General features: G+C 35.5%; 1 protein-coding gene across 5 annotated transcripts in view; it reads right to left on the bottom strand.

The window, feature by feature from the left end:
* Positions 1–24,076, bottom strand: part of LOC136877479 (protein nessun dorma) — a 206,844-nt gene that overhangs the window by 96,222 nt on the left and 86,546 nt on the right. For all 5 annotated transcript variants that reach the window (XM_067151559.2, XM_067151562.2, XM_067151558.2 and 2 more), the window contains exons 4-5: positions 12,316–12,408; positions 710–949 (exon numbers count right to left, since the gene is read on the bottom strand). In XM_067151559.2, the coding sequence (XP_067007660.2) occupies positions 710–949; positions 12,316–12,408 (333 nt within the window). The remainder of the gene's footprint in view (positions 1–709; positions 950–12,315; positions 12,409–24,076) is intronic.

Genomic DNA, 24,076 nt, shown 5'->3' with positions numbered 1-24,076 from the left:
CTTTATTGGGACATTCGCCACTATCACGACTTTTGTATTGTTGCAGAAGGACCTGTGATACCAACAATAAATAAAAGCAGACTCTCACTCAGCGTGTGTAATGAAGGGTTAAATATTCATTGAACTGGCCAACAACGTGCGATTTACGCGTACTTCCACAGTTGTAGTTCCCTGCAGAGTTCACATTTTCACAACCACACTCTGTGCAATTAAAATGAAGTTAAATGTAGTAGGTTTTTCATCTTGATGCAACGGAAAAGCAACAGAGAAAGATTCCTTTGTCGTCATCATCATCATCATCATCATCATTTCATATACCATTCAATGCTTAGCATCGTGACCTCATTTCTCTGTTTTCTTATTAGCACTTTCCAGACAAGACCAGAGTGGTCCTCGGTTCTTTGTAGTGTAAGGTGAAGCGGTAGACCAGTGATCTTTGCTTGTTCACACCATCTTTTTGCTGTTCTCCACTTTGCCCTATAAAAGTGTTTTATTCCAAATTCTGCCTTTCCCCCATCTAACTATATCCCCAAGGAGGTAGATTTCACTCATAAGGGAGGTTAGCTGTTTGTTTAGTAATTCATTTAAATTTTTTTTACAAACTTTTAACATAGGATGTGATTAGAAAGACAACATAATTATAATTTATAATTTACTAATACAGTATATTTAAAAAAAGATGATTAATGAGCATGTATGTTTAACAAACCTTGTTTGGGGATTTTCTAATGCTTCCATTTCCAGTTTAGCTTCATGAAGTAAGAAATGGAGATCTATCAGCTCACATTCAAGTGAATCATCTTCATCAACCACGAAAACAGAGTCATTAGCGAAAGTCCCTTCCTCCAAAGCTTTAATCTTTTCTGTAAGGTTATTGATCTTATTCAGCAACATCTTAATGTATTCTACTTCCATCTGGTTCAAAGTACCATTCTGCATGTCTCTGTACCTACATAAAGGAGCAAATAACATAAAATAATCTTTACATAATAAACAAAATTCACAGAATCTACAGTACATTCCATAAATATTATTTATTAACTCCACATAAAAAAGTACCAATAATATCAGGAAGGTAAGTAACAACAACATTATTGGTTTTACATCCCATTAACTACTTTTCTGGCAGTTATCAGAGAGGCTGGAATTTTGTCCTGCAGGAGTTCTTTTATGTTGATGCAGGTGTAATGGATTAGTACAACTTGGAAACAATTCTGTAAACCATAGGTAAATAATGAAAATATCGAGCTCTCTTATTATTATTATTATTATTATTATTATTATTATTATTATTATTATTATTTACGTAGTTATGTACCGACTTTATTTGGTATCGTGGTCGTAGCAAAATGTGAGGTTATGTCATGATACATCTGCTGTATGTATATTAATAAGAGTTTATTTAAAGTAAGAACACATAATTAATAGTATATAATTTATTATTACCTGTAAATATGATGAATAAATCCAGTGTAATGTTGTGCAACACACGGTAATAGTCCAGAACATACATATCTTTGGCACTAGAAAGTTACAGAACATTCAATCTATCTGTAAATAGGTTATTGGAGACACTACAAATTACGAGAAAACATGTTCTGCCTGGCCAGGCAATGTATATAAAGAGGCAGTCTTGGGAGTTGGATTTGAGTTGTTAGCGAGAGTTCCTGGTGTAACTTGTGTACTCATGTTGTGATTCTGTTGTGTCGGTAACCAGTTGACATGCTAATGGAGCAGTCTTCTTCTTCTTCTTCTCCCTTTTCTTCGTAGAGTGTTTTGTCAAGATGGCAGTTTATTAGTGTGTGTGTGCGTGCGTGTGTATGTGTATATAATTTGCAAATAAAACTGTACACAATTCACAGCATTTCATGTGTGCATCTTTGTGGTTACAATGTGCCAGTACATCTACAGACACGAGGCTGACATATTTGAGTACCTTTAACTACTACTGGTCTGAGCCAGGAATGAACCTTCCATGTTGGGTAGCAAGGCAAGAAAACCGATGGGAACATGCAATCCACACCAGTAAGCATAATCAATTTAACCCTCGAGAGACTACAGGTACTGTTTGGTACTGTTGTGTATTGCTTATTTATTTTTCCTTAACTATTCTGATAAACAAATTAAACAATTCCTATGGTGGTTACAAATCATGATCGAGTATTTGTGCCACAGTTTGCCCTTCAATATCAAGAAGACTGATAGATGAAACACTGAACTGAAGTGCCTTATTCTTTGCATCAACTGCTCACCGACTGAAGTAAATACAGTTTATAGGTGGTTATTTATTTAGTCATGGTAAAGAATCTATTCATTATCTCCTAATATCAGTCTGCAATACACTACACCATTATTTGTATATGTGGCACTTCCATAGATTCTACGACTCAAAATAGTCATCAGATGCCACGAGGTATTCATCATAGCAACGAGTCATTAGTGATATTTTCTATACAATTGCACATTATCCGATATAAGAATGATTTACAGCAAACTTCCGATTATCCAGGTGGGAATTATCCAGTTTGTGGGTTATCCGTGCACCATCCAAGTTTACTGTATTATTATTATTATTATTATTATTATTTTACTTCCTTTATTTTTACAAGTAATTAACCTCATTTTGTTCCGTATTGAAGATAAAATAAGTAAAATTCTTTCATGTAGGATTTAATCACTACAAAATATAATTGTATTGAATAGGTGGACACAGTAATTTTATTCTGAAAGAATTTTACTTCCTTCCTTTATTTTTGTCGCAACAAACTGAATATGTGAGAATGATGTCTGAAAAATTTGAGCGCGCTCTCAACTGCAAGTGTGCTGGCGGCATGCTTTGTTCGAGAACTAAACAATGTAGTGTATAATAGTTCTCTGTTGGTGTTCTGTGATGGCAGTCATGACTACAAAGTAAAAGAAAGTGGTTTTAACTTTAAAACAAAAGCTTGAATTAATAGAAAAGTTTGAGACAGGACAATCAATAAAGAAATTAGCGAATAATTATGGGATTGGTATTCAGACAGTGAGAGAGACTTTAAAAATAGCAAACAGAAACCCTTAAAATCTACTAGAAATTGCAGTAGTGAAGCAGGCCCCTCAAAACGAAAATGTATTAAGAAGTTGACTATGATAATTTTGATGTAGTACTGTCAGAATGATTTCATCGGAAAAGTTTGGAAGGAATACTAATGGTGCTATCAGCGCTGAAAACAAAATTTTTTTTCATTGGGCCTTAGGCTTGGAAGGTTCATTTTGTGCATCATCAGGTTTAAAAGCGATATGTAGTACGAGAAATTGCATTTTTGAACACTAATGTATGGTCAGTATTATTAATGTTTTCTTGTGCATTAAAATGCATAAAATCATACTGTTCATGCAAATTTGTCCTGCGATTAGTCCAGATAACACTGGCCTAAAAAATTATTTTCCTATCACAAGAACAAAACAGACTGTTTCTGGAAGATAATTCGTCCTTGAATCCAGATTTAATTTCAGAATTTCTGTATCAGCCTCAGTTTTCATGTGAAAATAATTTTCGTAAATGCTTATGTCAGTCTATGTATTAATGTGTCTGAGAAAATGGCATGCTCTTGTAACAAGAATTCCAAATATAAAATGCAAAAATATCTGTCAGTACACAGGAATCAAAGAAGTGAGCAACATAACATAAAATTAAAAAGTGCAGAAACATACCTAAAAGTGAATATTGAATTTTCACGACCGCATTGTAATCTAAATGTACTTTCAACCCATCTGGTCATGTTCCATACATATAGTACATGTTGAAGACATGTTAAATACAGAACAAAAATGGCCAACCAGACACCAGTGGGATCCGAACCCACAACCTCCTAATTTCATGCTGGTTGCTCTACCAATTGCGCTAATACCATTATTGGGTAGCCCTCCACTTACAGATAACCTTTTCATGGACACTTGGAAAGAGTGAGCAAGAGTCTATTATCTTGAACTCAATCTACAAATTTAAAATGCAAGGCGTATTTTTCTGCAACCTGCCAGCATCCTCCTCCCCCCCCCACTCCCCACTCCAAGTGGATACAATTTTATTTAGATGAAAGGCACTTACATGTATGTGTGCCAAAACTATGTTTTTCTTTATTTTAACCACAATTAGTTTTATTTTATAATATTAAATTGAGCATAATTCTATTTGTCCATAAACAACAAGTGCACTTTCTATCTACACTTCGTCACCGGTATCTACTTGTCAATGTTTATCTTCTTCTTCTTCTTCTTCTTCTTCTTCTTCTTCGGACGCTGTCCCCCTACGAAGGTTGGCGATCCAATTGATTATGATAATTCTCAAAACAGCAGCTTGAAAGATTTCCATGGAAGTTCATCCATACAAATGGCACAGGCCTTTAATCCAGGAATTCCTTTGTCTCCGCACAGATCCTTTGCCATCAATTTTCCCCTCAATGATGAGTTTGAGAAGTTCATATCTTTCACCTCTCATGATGTGCCCAATGTACCTGAGCTTTCGTTCCTTGACAGATGTTAGAAGCTCTTCTCTTATTTAACAAGTTGAGGACTTCCTCACTGGTCTTCTTTTCTACCCAGGATATTCAAAGTATTCTTCTGTACTTGCTTTAAATTAAAAATACATATCACTGAGTTTCTTTTGTTTATAGTAATCACTTTAAAGGAGCGTTTCAGATTTTGGACGAAGCTTTCTACGGGCTTCATAAAGCAGTTTCAATAGCCATCAATCAGTTCAATAACTGACAACAGACAGCAATACCGTAGCTCATTCTGTAGCTGCTTTTCTTTCAATTTTTTTCGGTTCTTGTATCAAGTAGTCCTGGTGAGGGTCCCATACACTGGAGCCATACTCTTTAACTGCAGTCTTACCGGAGACTTATATGCTCTCTCCTTTACATTTGAACACCGGAAAACACTGCTTGAATGAAGGAAATCTGAAGTCATTTACCTGTGCAAGTGGGAATTAAGAGATCGTCATGTTGATATGTTATCAAAGAGGACCTGCATCTGTATCCTTACAAATTTACTGTTGTGCATGCATTAAAGCATCCAGATGAAACTTTATGTGTTGAGTTCTGCCAGGGGTTTCTGAGTGGAGTGGAGTCAGGACTTTTGTATCCTCAGTTTTTCATTTCTTCAGATGAGACCATTTCCAGCATAATCTGCGATGTTCGTTAACAAGGGTCAATACCGCATCAGTTCCAATGTAAATATTTTCCGGTCCCAGTTTTATTTTGCCCACCCTTACATCTTTATTACAAACCCTAAATACTCTCATAACCATGTGAAGAGATTTGTAACCTCTCTTAACCTTGTTGACATGATTACCCCAATGAATATCTTTCCTTATATTAACACCTAGGTACTTATAATGTTGCCCATGAGGTACAACCACCCCATAAACCCAATAATTAAAACTGAAAGGGCTTTTCACATCCCATTTACATTCATACCATTATTATTATTATTTAATCTCCAAAGTGCTGTGAACCCTATTTTACCATAAGGTATGTTAGGGTTGTAGTTTATACAAAATATGCAATTTCTCTGATAAAATTCAAAATACATAAACAGCAAAATAGACATAAACAGAAATGGAAAATAAAAGTATGATATATGATATATACAATCCTCAATACTAAGAGTACCGTACTAATATTTAAAATACCAGACATACAATATATATACAATATATACAATACATATGGTAAGCAGCTAATAAGCAGACAGTATCAAATTATATATGTTTAAAAACATAGTCAATAAATTCTGAAAACTGAGAAGTGCAGCATTTTTTGTAAAAAAATGAAATTTAGTGGTTTTTCAAAATAGCAACTGCAAGTTAACAAATGCATCTTAAGTTCAAAACATGCTCTCTCAAAAGCAGGACAGTTGAACAGAATGTGTTCTACAGTTTGAATGTCTTCAGTGCAGAAGCACAGTGAGCCATTTTGTGTTGGAATTTTGAATCGCTTGAAGTAAGCATTAAATTTACCATGACCTGATAGCACTTGAGTTAAATGAAAGTTTCACACTATATATTTACATCCCAGCCTACTATATACATTTGGAAAAAACAGGTCTTTGGTTACTGAGCCATTCTTACTTGCTAACCAGTTCATTTGGCATTTAGTATAACTCTCTGACAAGTTAGAATTACAAGCTTCTTTGGCCAATTGGTCAGCTCTTTCGTTCCCTTTTATTGAGGAATGACCTCGCACCCAACTGAAACATATATGTTTATTATACTTTGGTATATTCTCTCTTACATGTACTGCCAACTTGTGTAAGTTGTATTTATCTTTTATACATTCATACCATTGTCTGCTGTCCATCTCACAATATTGTTTAAATCCCACTGCAGTCGCTCACAATCCTGCAACTCGTTTACTACTCTGTGCAGTAGAATGTCATCCGCAAAAAGCCTTATCTGTGATTCCATTCCTTTACTCATATTTTATATATATATACAAGAAAACAAAGGTCTAACAATACTGCCCTTCAGGACCCCCAACTTAATCATTACAGGATCAGATAATGCTTCACCTAATCTGATGCACATGCACTGATCTGTATTAACAGACTTTTGAAAGACATCAAGGGTAATTCCATCATTTATGGAGAGAAAGTAATTGATCAAGGTAGAGGTTTTAGAGAGGTTTTGCCTGTTCCACATGCCTCCAAACAAACCGTTATTCAGGACTGTATTCAATTTTTGCCTCTTTTTGTCAGAATTAAAAAAAATTTACGAGTTTAAATATATGCAAGCAAGACGTGAAAAAATGGACTTCACTGACTTTTTGCTGAAAATATGTAATGGAAATCATGAATCGCCAGAGTAATGGCATTTTGCTGAAAATATGCACAGTAATGAAATTCATGAATCTCCAAAGTAAATTATTGTTGATTTACCACCCTCTATCACTATAAGCAAGAATGAAATTTATGGGAATAAGTCTTGAGTCACTAGAAGATGCTATAAATTTGTCCAAAATTCCCATTCTTGCCCCTAAAATTGAACATTGTGATCATATCAATTCTGAAGTTATAAATCTCATACCTGGAATAAGCAGAATGTACTTCAATATAAATAAATGACTGAAGATGAAAATAAAACTCTCCGATTTCCGATAAGAGTTTCTGAACAACCTAGAATTAAGTGGCTTGACTCCTCATGCCTTAAAAAAAAACTCATACAGGGGCTTCTAAAGTGAACAAGATTGGTTATATGGCACAGTGTTGTAAAAGGTGGATGTTCCCTTATTCCTCACTCTCGATAACCTGCCGCTAGAAAAGTAGGAGTGCGAGAAATAAAACATCCACCTTTCGCGACACTGTGCCATACAATGCTAAAAAGAGAAAGTTATTCCACCTATTCAATACAATAATATTGTTGCACGAATTAATGTAGCAACATATTTTATTTAATTTTGAGGCTCATGTAATGACAGGCCTTAGATTTCGCCTGGTAAGCATCATCATCTAAAGTTAAAAACTTCATCATTGGTCCGTATTGAACTAATAGTTACAATGCTAAAAAGAGAAAGTTGTTCCACCTATTCAATACAATATAATAATATAATAATATTGTTGCCTCAAAATTAAATTAAATATGTTGCTACATTAATTCGTGCAACAATATTATTGTATTGAATAGGTGGAACAACTTTCTCTTTTTAGCATTGTAACTATTAGTTCAATACGGACCAATGATGAAGTTTTTAACTTTAGACTGTGCACTACTACTACTACTACTAAATAAGTGACTTTTTCAGCAACAAAGCAGATGTTATAAAACAACGAAGGATGTTTCCCCAACTCCCCAGCAAATCATTTTAACTGCCAATTGTCTTAACATTGGCATTTTACAAGATCGTCAAGTTTGTACATGTTTGTATCCTTTATCGACCATTCAACTACGAACATTTGAACATTTTTTTAACATATGCTTTTATATCCACACTAACAAATAAGAACTTCACAGTATTCCTCAACTTCAAGTATTTTTATATATTATCTTAAAACTCTGTTCAACATTGTACAAATGCACTACAGTTATCTGTGACCTGGATCCTAGGACGTACTTTAAATTTTAATGTGTTTTTATATCATATAACCCATGTCAACCATTTTAAATGTATTTAAAGGCAGATTTCATATTGATTGTTGTTAAGATCCTTTCGATTTATTTATTGTGAACTGATGATGACTCCTAGGGAACTGAAACCGGTTTTCACTTAATAAATGTTATGTATTATATAAAGTGTTGAATGGTGGAACATCCCTCAATTGATTGCTATGATGAGACTAGCTGTTATCTTACTGGTATGTTCTTTGAGCACCACAAAATCTTCTTTCACAGATTGGGCGAAGTTCTTCCAGAACAATTGTCATCATACACTAAAAAATTAAAGCTCTTCTTGTGATGCAAACTATGCAAACTAAATGTTTGCATTCCACGTTTATGGTTGAACGAAAGTAGTTGTGTAGTTAAAGTCCTGCTTACCGACTGTTTGCCGCTAGACAGACTGACCGAACACACCACATTTGGTCTGACTGATTCACATTTGCAATAACTATGACATTCATTGCAAACAATGGAAAGGGAGTCCAAAGACAGGGTGAAAGCAAAACCTGAGAGGGAGCAATGTAGATTACTAACTTAAGAAAGGAGCAAAGAGTGTGGGAATAGTTCTTACTAGTAAAAACTGCGAATAGTCGACATGCAAGGTATGTACTATGTACATGTTGTGCTTCCTTATCAACATTTTCATCCATGTGCATTATGGCCACCAGTGAATTATTGTTGCTTGCTTAGCACCACCCAGGGGACATGTGTAGGTATTGAGAGGGAATTCCTACGGAATAATAATATTTATAATGATCTGAAAAGCGACCTTTTACACTTTAACATAACAACAATATTAATAATAGTTGACTGAACTAGGTTTTGATACCCTAACCAAAGGGCATAGAGAAGAGCACCTATGACAACAAGTCAAGAATAATTGACGGCAGCAGCCAATACTCTTATCAGAATGTTCGTTTCACGCCTGTTTTTCCTTTTGTTGATCTACAATGGTGCTACTGACGAGTTACAAGACTAATCCTTGCAAGAAACATGCAGTCACCCACACTGTATGTAATGGAAGGTGGAGGACATGGCTCAATTGGGCGAAGTTTCCATCTTTCCCGAGCTTCTTTAAATTGTACAATACTAGTCGAGATGTTTGTATGCCAGTCAGTGTGGTCTTCTGCTTAAGCATGCCAAGTATTCAGGTTTAAGTCTGAGCTAATCATGATCTTCCTGAACTGAGCTTTGTAGTGCTTCAGAGGAGCATCACGAGGCCTCTTGCCAGTGTCAAGTTACACTGTACAAGATTCACTCTTGGACTTTTAAAAGAAATGGCAGGAGCGTTTAATGCCATGGGCAAGACTTTGTTTAAGGTAGACCTGAGCTTGCCAGAAAATGACCCACACTCTGTGATTTTGGACCCTTACACCGTGGCACCGGCAGAAGGAAATGTGGGATCAGACAGAAACACTGGAACAGACTGCCGTAGACTCGAGAATATCTGAGTTGCGTCTTTATAGCCAGTCCGCTTGGCATTAACCTCTTCCAAGAGGAGAGGGAACAAGTAGGGCCTAAATACTAAAAAGCTAAAATTTTACGTACAAAGTTACTTCAGAAAGTCCAATAAATCTGTGAAATGAGTTAACGGTACCCTCTTTTATTGGACATATGTATTTGTGTATGGGAAATTTATCTACAATTATCGCCCATTGTTTGAATTGCTGTTAATTTGCGTGACTGAACTATGCCTATTTAAAATGTATAATCTGCTACTGTTACGTCAATAGCTTCAATTTTCCTCATTCGCTCAATAAGCAAGTTGATTTGAGCGCGCATGCACACTACTCCCAGATCTGTGCAGTGTGCTTTGTGCCCACTGCAAGCAATCAGTTGGTAGCCAAGCGCCATCATGGACACAATTACTAGCGGTGTTCCGTGGAAGATGCAATTGAGAGTTGGTGGAATGGAATGTGATACTCCTGGCTCATAGCCATGTAAATTAAGGCTTTTGCATTAGTTGCAGTGTAATTAGTGTTTTAATATTTTTCTATTTACCGTTCTTTAGTATAAGAGTGATCGGAATATCTGAGTGATTGTGCTTCATTGCAAAATGACCTAACAACATAAGCTATCGGATTATATTAAATTGGACACCCACGGATGTAAGCACAAGTATCCTTTTAATTGTTTCAAAAATGTTCTACTGCCAGATTATTTGGAGAAGAAGAATGTGAGTAACACGCTATCATTAACATTACTAATGTGGGAAATTTCTGCAACGCTGTCAGAATTGTTTCAAGCCAACTTCGTAACCGTAATTGAAATTACGCCTATCTATTATGGACATGTCGGCCACCATTTATTCATTAATTTAAATTGGTATTTCTTCAGCATCCAAGATTTTTAATGATATAATTTGAATCCTCAAACTATTAAAATGTAACAAGGTTTTTGTAAAGTTCTATATTCCAATATTATAATTGATAATGGAGTAATTCTGGAATTCGGTATATGCGCGGATGAGAGGCAAATTATTCTATTCATTTTATTTAATTGAGATTATCATTGTGATACCATTTTCTGTTTCTTATTGTTATTGTGAGTATTATTATTATTATTATTATTAATTTTGGTTGGTGGATTTCTATTTTTCCTGGTTCACATTTGTGGTATCTACTACACTGTTATCTATGTATTTGATGATGCTGTGTGCTAGTATAATTTTCATGATGGGATCATTCTTTAACTCCTTACTGGGATGGTTTATTTCCTGTCTTATTCGCACATTACCGTATTCCAGGGCCCCCTAAAACTGAAATTTAATAACCCGCATTTTAATCCTCCATTAATATGATGTTGGAGGAAATGACAAATTCAAAATACTATACATTATTATTGTAATATCGTGGTGGTAGGGAATTGAAATTTGTTTCTCCCATACCTTAAAGATACTTATGTTTACGCTCCTCAGACTATTCATGTCCGTCTTTTCTTTTTTTTCTTTCATTATTATGTGTCATTTATCTTATTTCCCTGTATGCTATATTTCTGGTGGGCCTTGCCTGTTGTTTTATGATTTATGTTAGCTTGGCTTGGGAAGCTGTAGGCTACATCGTGTGTATGATTGTTCAGTTAGCTGTGGAATTTTAATATTGTTTCCCTTCGTAATTTGTAACTAATTTGGGAAATATTTTTATTTGGTTTCCTGCAATTCTTTTGTCTGTTCATTTAATTATTTATGTGTGGAAAATTTGGCTTGCTATCGTTGCCTTTAAAATTGAGTGTGTTACCATGTTTCTGGAATGATTGAAATGTTTATGTAGAGGGACTGGAAACAAATTTCAGTTTAGTCAGATTAATTGCAGTCTTCTTAAAAAAAAAAAAAAATTAAAAAAACTGGCCAGTGATATAAGTAATTCTTAACGTACGGATCCGTTTTAACATTTGTCATTTATGAATTCTGATGTGAGCAGCAGACTTCGCTTATATCTAGGTATTGTAAGTTACTTTAGTTTGTAATCTGAGTGTACACAATTTTAATTATTTTAAAAATAGACATTTGCCTCTTATTTGAATGAATTAATTTAATAAGAAATATTTTTGGGGGGTATAAGTCCTTTGACTTGCTTATTTTATTACATCGTAAGAACCGAGTGTGCACTCGTAAGTTTAATTATTTTAAAAATAGGTATTTAATGCATAATTCAAAGAATTAATTTTATCATTAAATTATTCGTTCTTGATTTTGTTTATTTTTCAATATATTGCAGAAAGTTATAAATCTTATTTAAGTATCATTCATAATTTTTTTTTCTTTTCCTAATTTTTAAGTAAAGTTTGATTTACTGAATTTTAATTTCACATTTATTTAGCAGTTAGCGATATTGACCTGGCAACCCCTCAAGTAGTAATCTAAGATCCTGCCCTCTTATCCTTTATGTTCTGGGTCCTCCACATCAAAAAATTTAATGCTGCTGCCCCCAATGGCAAGTATTTTGTGTCTTGTACTCATTTTGTAATTTCATGTGTGTTCATTGCATTGTTATGTCTGTGTTCACCTTAACGGGGTTGCAATCTCTACAGGAAAGAGTTTTGCAATAGAAATGCAATTTAATAGAATGCTACTCCATTTCTGTTTCTTTGGGTGCCATCTCCTCACAGACAGTTGGCAACAATCATACATTCAATTTTTACCAGGCAATGAATTTGTAAATCGAGTTAAAGAGGGTTTTACTTACATACAAAAACGCTGTTCAAGACGGAACTTAAAGTCTGTGTTATTACCATGATCATCTTCATCCCATGGCCTCCACAAATGATTGTAGAAGTATCTGAAAAGTGAGAAAAAGATTAATATTGTACTACTTTGAGCAAATAATACTAAAGAGTTATATTTTTTAAATGGAAATATATTCAGTCATCACCAGGGTTGGGATTGATATGCACCATTTGATCAAAAGTATCTAGACACCCCTCCGTAAACGTAAACTATAGCTAAGATATAATTACTATCGCTATTACTATAAAAGGTGGCTGAGAGCTCTATGTTCCAAAGCTACGAGATACCTGCAGAAATGGTGGACCAAGGCAGCTCAGTGATTGTACAGCGGCCCACAGCGAAATTTGGCAGAGATGGGGAGACAGTGTGGGGGAGTCCTTCATGGGAAGGACGTGGTCCCTTTGTAAGACTACAGAACACGTTAAGACAGGAGGATAAAAGGACATTATTACCAGTTGTGTGTTGCTAGAGTAGAAAACTAATTCAAAGATGATCACTGTGCTTCAGCATGATAATGTTCCGTGCCATTGTGCAAGGTTGGTTGTAAGAGCGAGGCGTGTTTTTTAAGTAAGGTCCGTTTAAAAATAAGTACACAACGAAAGGTTATTTCAAAAAAGTACATTTATTTTCAGAAAGTACATACTTCACTCTATTTTTCGACATAGTTGCCAAGTTTGTTCAAACCCTTAACATACCTCGCAACCAATTTTAAAATACCCTCTTCATAGAAACTTGCCGCCTGCTCCGATAACCAAGAGTTCACTGCTGATTTCACGTCATCGTCGTCATTGTAATGGCTGCCACCGAGGTGATGTCTGAGGTGGAGGAACAGATGGTAATCGCTCGGCGCAAGATCAGGACTGTAGGGTGGGTGGTCTAAAACTTTCCAGCCAAAACTGTCCAATAAATCGCAGGTCTGACCTGCAGTGTGAGGTCTTGCATTGTCATGGAGAAGGGCAATTCCCTTTGTCAGCATGCCGCGTCTTTTGTTTTGTATTGCTCTGCGTAGCTTTCTCAGGGTTTGGCAGTATGCTTCTGCGCTGAGAGTGGTTCCTCGTTGCATGACATCGACCAACAAAACACCATGCCTGTCCCAAAACACCGATGCCATGATTTTGTGCTGGGACAGAGTCTGTTTGGTCTTCACCTTTACAGGCGAGTGTGTGTGTCTCCATTCCATAATCTGTTGCTTCGATTCGGGCGTGATATGCGAAACCCATGTTTCATCTCCAGTTACGATCTGACTCAAGAAGCTGCCCCCATATTAGTCATAACGAGTCAAGAACTTCATAGCACACTCAAATCTTTGGTTTTTGTGATCCTCTGTTAGGAGTTTCGGGACCCAATGGGAGCACAGTTTCCTAAACTTTAGGTGTTCAGAAATAATGTTGTAAAGCACTGATCTCGACACATCAGGAAATTCGTTTGAGAGACCTGTTATTGTGAAGCGCCTGTTCTCACGAATCTTCGCTTCAACTGAAGCCACCAAATCGTCTGTAATCAAAAAAGGGCGACCGGAGCGGTCCTCATCATGGACGCTGTCACGGCCATATTTGAATTGTCATACCCACTTAGGCACTTTGCTTTCACTTATAACAGTATCACCATACACTTCGCAAATCTGTCGATGAATTTCTGCAGCAGACAGGTTCCTTGCTAACAAAAACCGTATCACAGACCGAACCTCACAAGCGGCGGGCGAGTTGACAGTCTTAAACATTTTGAAAGCACAGAACAGAACCGTACAGGTTAGCTACAGAGCTAAAACTGAGCACAGTTGTTCCCGAGGCATGCCGGTACATGATGCACGTGCTCGTTGCGATATGCGCGCGAACTACTAGTGTCTACAACAAAACGGACCTTACTTAAAAAACACGCTTCGTAGTTTGTAGACAATAAGGTACTGGAAATGAACTGGCCAGCCCAAAGCACGACTTCAATCCTTTCAAACACCTCTGAGATGAACTACAACAGCAATTCTGCTCCAGACCCTAATGACTCACTAACTACGCTTGCTACAGCGCTTGAGGAAGAATGGTCTGCCATTCCTCAGGAGATATTCTGGCATCTGATAGACAGTCTACCGTACAGAGTTTGAGCAGCAACAATGGCCAAGAAGTATCAATGCCTACTACTGGACAGTTTAACCAAGGAACACTTGAAGGACAGTTCCAAATAGGTGTCCGAATACTTCTGATCAGATAATATAGATGTTGATTCCCAAAGGGAATCAGAAATATTTGTCCCAAATGAGTAAATTTATAATAATGTCCAATAAAGGACCATTTATATTGGTATTACTTCTCATCAGATAATGAAGTTCTAGTACTTCTCTTATCATGTTAGTGTCCAAGTTCCACTGGCTTATGTAGTTTTTAACGAAGTCTATCCACCATTGCAAGTCTTCTCCAGTCTCTTGAGTATCCATCAGTAGCAATTCCAACATTTGAATTGGCATTTTCCAGTGTAATGTCACAATGAAGCTGGGGTTAAGATTTCTGGGGATATATTAAAGGCTATGAGTTGGGATATACTGCCATATCTGAAATACTTATTTCATTACTGTTTGCATGAAGGAGCTATACCAAATGAATGGAGAGTTGCAATAGTAACCCCATTGTACAAGGGAAAGGGTGAAAAACAAAGCAGAAAATTACAGATCAGTCAGCTTGACATGTGCAGTTTGTAATCTCTGGGAAAGCATCCTTTCTGATTACATTAGACACGCTTGCAAAATTATAAACTGGTTTGATAAAAGGCAGTTCAGGTTTAGGAAAGTTTACTTCACTGAAGCTCAACTTGCAGGATTCCAGCAAGATATGGCAGATATTTTAGATTCACGAGGTCAAATGGACTGTATCACTATTGACCTCTCCAAGGCTTTTGATGCATATATTGGGAGATTACTGACAAAAATGAGGGCAATTGGACTAGACAAAAGAGTGGTTGAATGGGTGGCTACATTTTTAGAAAATAGAACTCGCTGGAATAGAGTAGGTGAAGCATTATCTGATCCTGTAATGATTAAGAGGGGTGTCCCGCAGGGCAGCATTGTTGGACCTTTATGTTTTCTTATACTGTATATATAAATGATATGAGTAAGGATCTGGAATCACAGATAAGGATATTTGCAGATGATGTTATACTGTATAGAGTAGTAAAAGAGCTGCAGGATTGTGAACGACTGCAGGGGGACTTAAACAATGTAGTGAGATGGACAGCAGACAATAGTATGAATGTAAACGGGATGAAAAGTAAAGCTGTAAGTTTCACCAAGAGGAACAGTCTTCTCAGTTTTAATTCTTGTGTTGAAGGGGTGATAGTTTCTCATGGGGAACAATGTAACTACCTAGGTGTTAATATAAGGAATGATCTTCATTGGGGTAATCATGTTAAAGATGTTGTTAAGAAAGGTTACAGATCTCTCCACATGGTTATGAGAGTATTTCGGGGTTTTAGTAAGGCCCTCATGGAATGCGAAACAGAAATGAAGGGGGAGAATATATGCTAGATCTATGCATGAGAAACAACCTGATAGTGAGTAACACTTCGTTCAAGAAAAGGGACTCCCATAAAATCATAAGATATAGCTGGGATGATAAAATATTTACAGTAATAGATTACATTCTAATAGATCAAAATGTATGGAAAAATGTCAATGATGTCAAGGTCATTCCAAGTGAACACCTTGGTGGAGACCATAGACTGTTGGTAGCAGTTATTGCAGAGAAAATACCTCCCAAAGTCTGTAACAAAAGAGTCCCAAAAATAAAAACTTGGCGACTAACCAAGCCAAGTGTAAAAGAAGAATTCAGGGAAGGTGTCCACAGGTTGTTGTCGAGAGAAGAACTGGAATTGGTAGATATAGAATGGGATACTCTAAAGAAGGTTGTGGTTGGTTCAGCAGAAAAAAGTATGTGGACGACAGAGTCAAATAAGAAAACCTGAAGAAACTGCCTGGTGGAATGATGATATTAAAAAGGCTATCAATGACAGAAACCGTGCAAGCAGATCCTTATATCAAGCAAGAACACGGGGAGATCAACATGAAATAGAGGACAAGCTGTTACTATACAAAGAGAAAAAATTACAGGTCAAACAGTTGGTTGTAACTGAAAAGCAGAAATGCAAGGAAGATCTGGCTACCAAAATAATGCAGGTTGGAAAATAAACTGTTATACAGTATTGTTAAGAATAGAAGAACTCAAAATGAATCTACCCAATCTGTAGAACTTCCTAATGGTGAGATGACTAATGATAAGACCAAAATATTACAGGAGTTCCAAGAACTGTAATGAAAATGTCACTCCATTAGACAACGAACCTTATGATTTTGGTAGCACAAATACCACTAGTCTGACATGGTTGGAAGTAGAGACAGCAATATCTAAGTTGAAAAACAACACATCAACTGGATCAGATGAATTAAGTGTTAAGATGATCAAAGCACTAGGAGAGGTTGGACAACACTGGATGTACAGGGTACTAAATAGAATCTGGATAGAGAATGTAATAACCAATGACTGGAAGCAAAGAGTCATCATCCCATTGTTGAAAAAAGGTGATAGAAAGAAATGTACCAACTACAGAGGTATAAATCTGCTGGCCTCAAAATCTACGAATCCATCCTTGAGAGCAGGATTAGAAAATATGTTGAACCTACACTTGAAGAGGAACAACGTGGATTCAAGTGGTTAATTTTGATTCTAACTGAAAATGGCCACAGAAAGGCTGAATGAATATTTAAACATGAATAATATAATTAAGTCATGGCAAATATAAGACCAAAGGTGAGGACTCAGGCATTATAGCATGGTGGTTTATGGTCCCGCCACTACAAGCACTACAAGTGATCATATCCAACATGTGCTCCAGTAGCTCCGGCAAGCTGGCTAACCAGGTATAGAAAAATGGGGGAGATATTTCAGTGAATAAGTTGAATTTTCTTTGCTTTCAGTTCTTGAAGTCGGTTTATTGTGTGTTGAATACTTCAGCATGCCGTACTATTTTGTGCCTGGCTTTAAGTCAGGATATGGTGTTGTAACTGCCAAGACGCACACACAAAGTGCTGTCAATTGTGTACAGTTTTATTTACAAATACATATCTCTCTCTCTCTCTCTCTCTCTCTCTCTCTCTCTCTCACTAATAACTGCCCTCTTGAACAATACACTGATAATAATAATAATAATAATAATAATAATAATAAGGAGAAGAAGAAGAAGAAGACTGTAACACTTGCATATCTACCAACCCAACAAAGTTCACTAAGTACTTCCACTACAAGTCCCACTAAACAACTCCACTCAACTCCCAGGACTGCATCTTTATATACATTGCCTGGCCAGGCTTCTAGTAGAATATGACAAAACATGTTTTCTCGCAATTTCGAGAGTCATTGCAAGTGACTAATCTCATGTTTTAATCCGTATTGAAATCTGTTGATATACAATAATAAAGTTTTATTATGAATCCACCTGTTCAATACAATATAATGTTGTTACATTTAAAATAACTTCATTAGTTAAAAAGTTATATATGGGACATGTTTCGCTCCCTTATAGAGCATCATCAGCCAAATTTGAATCTCAAATAATTGTTATTTACGTAAATAAAGACTTAAGAACTATTAGAACATTTTTGACAAACTTAAAACTTATTCTATTAGAAAATCATAAAATATAAAATCTTTGTATACATGGCTTAATTATATGTGCTTGATAGGAAGATACATTAAAATTATGGAAGAGAGAGTACTAAAATATAAAATAAATAATATATATATCATGTCCAAAATCCTAGAAAGACGTGAAGATCAATCTTAGGAGCTAAAATTTGAGGATTTTCTTAGCAATGAGATCTGGTAAAAAAGATATTTATCCCTTGTGGATAAGAGTATATAAAGATTCAAATTTATCATCAATTTGATGATTGAACTTATAACAGGATAAATGTTGGTCTTCAAGAAATTTAAATGCTTGTCATGTGACCTCGGCGAATGCTGTTAAAAAGATATGTTCTTATAGATGTCAATGACCGTTCGTTGAACTAATGGATTTGATAAGGTGATTGAAAGGGACGTACATCAACGTTATATTGAAAGCTGCTGCTTGGTTTATCTTGTTGAATGTCTGTAACAAGAAAAGGAATCTTGTAAGTAATCGGAATTTGTGTTGCTAGTTAAGAGTGTGCTTCTAGAAACTTCACTTACCCCTCCAATTGCTGTTTGTCGGTTTGGTATTGTCCGAGGTTATGTGGTGACTGTCTGTTCTGTGTCTACTCCTTGTGTTGTAAGAGTGAGGTGGTGGGGGTTGAGGGGGGGGGGGGAGTAGGGGTAGGAGGAGAAATTATTGTGGGTGTGGTTTTGGAAGGGGAATATCTAGTAGGAGCGCAGCGAGGGGTTGAGTTCTTTAATGTTGGATGATTATTAGTTGTTTTGGGAATGAAAACTTTGGCAAAATTACTTTTTTCTAGATTAAGCGTCTTTAAGAGTTTCGGTAATTGTTCGTGTAACGGATTTCTTATTTCAATTTCGTCATTTAAATTTTTTTCTTATTGAAATACTTGTCTAAGTGGATATAAATATTTTCTAATTCTGTCATTAGTTTACCTTTTTCTATCTTCTTTATAATTTTTAGGTCTTTCTCTATGGTTGTAAATTGGTGGCCTGACTCTCTCATGTGAGCACTCATCGCAGAATGTTTGTTGTGCTTTGTAGCATTAACGTGTTCTAAGTATCTTGTGAGAAAGTTACGGCCAGTTTGGCCAACATATGAACATTTACATTCTACACATGTTAATCTATAGATGCCAGAACTCAGATAAGGGTTCTTGTTGGAATTTATACTATTGTGGTTGAAAAAATGTTTCTGTTTGTATTTTGTGTTTTGAATGCTACATTCACATCTCGTTTTTTGATAGGATTAGTTATTTGAAAAATGGCTGGATTGGTGAATGTAAATGTTGCGAATTTGGACTGCTTAGTTTTTTCGGGAGTAAGATTAGTTACTAACTTTTGTTTTACTTTATTGATGATCCGATTGACTATATTTATTTTATATCCATTAATTGAGGCCAAGTCTTTTATAAAATTGAGTTCCTTTTTTAAGTTACTCTCTGAAAGGGGGATTTTGAAAGCTCTGTAAACTAAACTCTAAAAGGCCGCCTGTTTATGTGATTTTGGGTGAAGAGAATCATTTTTTATCGTTAGAGGAGCGTATGATGGTTTTCTAAATATTTGAAATTCAAAACTATCTCTTATTCGTGTTACATTAATATCCAGGAAGTTTATTGAGTTGTTAGTTTCATCTTCTTTGGTGAATTTTATATTTGGGTCAATATTATTTAAGAAACTTAAGGATTTTTTCACTATCATTTTTTTGGCTATCTATTATGACAAAGGTGTCGTCTACATACCTGATCCAAAGGCAAAGTCCATTTATTTTTGTGTTTATTTTGTTTTGCTCCAAATGATCCATATATATGTCTGCCAGTATGCCCGACGTGGGGTCTCCCATTGCTAGGCATGTTTGATGGTAAATCTTTTTATTAAATGTGAAGTAATTATTGTTTAATACAAATTTCAGTAGGTTTACGAATTCATCTATTTCACATCTACTGAATTTACTGTATGTAAGGAGATTGTGTTTGATGATATTGATGGTTTCTTTAACCGGTATATTTGGATACATGTTGGTTACGTCGAATGAAACCATTTTATGTTGTGGTTGTAAATTGAATTTTCCTAGTTTATTACAAAATTCTATTGAATTTTTGATTGTTGATTCGTTGTTAAATTTGTAATGTCTTTTGAGGAAATAGTGTATAAATTTGGATGTTTTATACGTGGGACTATTTCTACTGTTTATTATAGGACGTATGGGTACGTTGGGTTTATGTAATTTGGGTAATGCCCTAGCTGTTGGTAACTTTGGATTCATATTTATCATTTTTTGGTGTTCTTGTTCATTAAATAAAAAAGTAGAATTCTTGAGGATGATTTTTAGATTCCGTTGAATCTTATTTATGGGATCCTGGTTTACGACAGTGTAGGTTTTGTCTGAAAAGAATTCTTCTGTTTTTTCAATATAGTCATTTTTATTTAAGAGGACTGTGGTTTCACCTTTGTCTGCTTTGGTAACAACTACATTATTTTTGTTTAGTTTTGTTCTTAGTGTCATTATTTCTGTTATGAGAGTGGAACTCAATTTTATAAAAGACTTGGCCTCAATTAATGGACATAAAATAAATATAGTCAATCGGATCATCAATAAAGTAAAACAAAAGTTAGTAACTAATCTTACTCCCGAAAAAACTAAGCAGTCCAAATTCGCAACATTTACATTCACCAATCCAGCCATTTTTTAAATAACTAATCCTATCAAAAAACGAGATGTGAATGTAGCATTCAAAACACAAAATACAAACAGAAACATTTTTTTCAACCACAATAGTATAAATTCCTACAAGAACCCTTATCTAAGTTCTGGCATCTATAGATTAACATGTGTAGAATGTAAATGTTCATATGTTGGCCAAACTGGCCGTAACTTTCTCACAAGATACTTAGAACACGTTAATGCTACAAAGCACAACAAACATTCTGCGATGAGTGCTCACATGAGAGAGTCAGGCCACCAATTTACAACCATAGAGAAAGACCTAAAAATTATAAAGAAGATAGAAAAAGGTAAACTAATGACAGAATTAGAAAATATTTATATCCACTTAGACAAGTATTTCAATAAGAAAAAAAGTTAAATGACGAAATTGAAATAAGAAATCCGTTACACGAACAATTACCGAAACTCTTAAAGACGCTTAATCTAGAAAAAAGTAATTTTGCCAAAGTTTTCATTCCCAAAACAACTAATAATCATCCAACATTAAAGAACTCAACCCCTCCCTGCGCTCCTACTAGATATTCCCCTTCCAAAACCACACCCACAAACATTTCTCCTCCTACCCCTACTCCCCCCCCCCCCCTCAACCCCCACCACCTCACTCTTACAACACAAGGAGTAGACACAGAACAGACAGTCACCACATAACCTCGGACAACACCAAACCGACAAACAGCAATTGGAGGGGTAAGTGAAGTTTCTAGAAGCACACTCTTAACTAGCAACACAAATTCCGATTACTTACAAGATTCCTTTTCTTGTTACAGACATTCAACAAGATAAACCAAGCAGCAGCTTTCAATATAACGTTGATTTACGACCCTTTCAATCACCTTATCAAATCCATTAGTTCAACGAACGGTCATTGACATCTATAAGAACATATCTTTTTAACAGCATTCGCCGAGGTCACATGACAACAAGCATTTAAATTTCTTGAAGACCAACATTTATCCTGTTATAAGTTCAATCATCAAATTGATGATAAATTTGAATCTTCATAGACTCTTATCCACAAGGGATAAATATCTTTTTTACCAGATCTCATTGCTAAGAAAATCCTCAAATTTTAGCTCCTAAGATTGATCTTCACGTCTTTCTAGGATTTTGGACATGATATATATATTATTTATTTTATATTTTAGTACTCTCTCTTCCATAATTTTAATGTATCTTCCTATCAAGCACATATAATTAAGCCATGTATACAAAGATTTTATATTTTATGATTTTCTAATAGAATAAGTTTTAAGTTTGTCAAAAATGTTCTAATAGTTCTTAAGTCTTTATTTAGGTAAATAACAATTATTTGAGATTCAGATTTGGCTGATGATGCTCTATAAGGGAGCGAAACATGTCCCATATATAACTTTTTAACTAATGAAGTTATTTTAAATGTAACAACATTATATTGTATTGAACAGGTGGATTCATAATAAAACTTTATTATTGAATATATTTCGAGAGTCTCCAATAACCTATTTACAATGAAAGAATTTTTCTCTGTAACTCTCTAGTGCCAAAGATATGTTTTTTGGACTACTGCCGTATGTTGCACAATATTGCATTGGATTTATATATCATATATACAGGTAATAATAAATTATACACTATTAATTATGTGTTCTTACATTAAATAAACTTATATTAATATACATACAGCAGATGTCTTATGACATAACCTCACAAATAATACGATCACGATTTATACCAAATAAAATCCATACATAAGTACGTAAATAATAATAATAATGTATGTATGTTGGGTAATCAGCCCGAAGGCTGGTTTGATCCTCTGCAGCTTCGCCAACAGCTGTCATAAATAGCCTAGGCGTCACTGAAGAGGCGTACTAGGGAAACGAGGAGTGAGGTAGTTTCCCGTTGCTTTCCTCACCGAGCCAGCAGTTGCTCTTACATATCAGTCTGCCAAGCCCACTGAAATGTATGCACCAACTGACCCTATGAGCGATATTTTCACACCATTCATAACAGGGACTGGCTGCATAAGGAATGGTATTACTAGCATCACTCATACCTCAGTCACTTTCATATTGTCAAAGCCAAGGATGAGACTGTGACAGGTCAATGAAAGTAACAAATTTGATATAGCCCATACCAGAAGACATAGTGCACTGTAAACACTACATCTCGCCAGCAAAGGCATATAATAATAATAATAATAATAATAATAATAATAATAATAATAATAATAATAATAATAATAATAATAATAATAATAATAATAGAGTTCGATATTTCCATATTTACCTATGGGTTAGAGAATTGTTTCCAAGTTATACTAGTCCATTACACTTGCATCAATGGTAAAGTAGTTGATATGTGATTTTTTCACCTCTGAAGGATAGAAATAAATCTGAATAATGGGCCAGAGCTATTCCATGGAAGGATACCGAGTTAACGCGTAATAGCAAAATGTGTCACATTCATTTTTTTGATAATTTGATAGTAAAATCAATAATTTTATAGTGAGTGGTGAAAAAGTGGATATCTCTCGTGTGAGATGAAAATTACATCCGGGAGCAGTGCCTCACATTTTCCCTAATTTGACAAAATCTCTTTCAAGTGAGATTAAATCCCATGATACTCCCGACAGGAAAAAGAACTTCGACACCATCGCAAAAAGAAGAAGACGGGAGTGCAGCAGCGAATGCGGAACTAAGAAGTCAGTATACAGTTGAACAAAATTTGGGTCATTCTAGAGTACTTTCTCATTCCAGAAAGACAATATTATCACTCAAAATGTGCCTAAAAATGTTTATCATTATCTGAAGTGCCTATTTTTCTTCAGAACAAAGGAAATCCGGCAAGATTCACAATCTCGAACATCCGCCAAATCATCGCGCACGCTTTCAAAAGTCCAGTGACCGACAAATTGAGTTAGTAAGTGGAGTATTACCTTTAAATAGTTCATGGGTGTTTGTTTTAATATGTTGGGAGTTATGTGCCATTTATCTGTATATTTACGCTCCAGTAACCTGTGCTCTCCGGAACATGTGGTGAAGGCCGTAGCTCTTATTTCCACGTTTAATTTTTTCCATTGTATCCTGCCGTGGTATTTTAATTGTAATCTCTCACTGTTTATTAAAAGACAGGCATATACAGTATACTTACCAGTTACAGAGTAATACGTTTCAACTGGCATCAATCCTAAGACCAGCTGATTGGTACTGTGGAGCTTGCCCACTCGAACGCTGCCTGGTGGAGCACGCTTTAACTCTAGGAGGCCTCACACTTGTTCTTATATTCGTCATGATTAAGTATTGAATAAGTCGAACTTTGAAATATTTTTTAAAAATTTT

Source organism: Anabrus simplex, chromosome 7 (assembly GCF_040414725.1).
Source record: "Anabrus simplex isolate iqAnaSimp1 chromosome 7, ASM4041472v1, whole genome shotgun sequence".
Classification (NCBI taxonomy): Eukaryota; Metazoa; Arthropoda; class Insecta; order Orthoptera; family Tettigoniidae; genus Anabrus; species Anabrus simplex.
The sequence above is the reverse complement of the archived record's forward strand: the minus strand, read 5'-3'. Positions and strand labels throughout refer to the sequence as shown.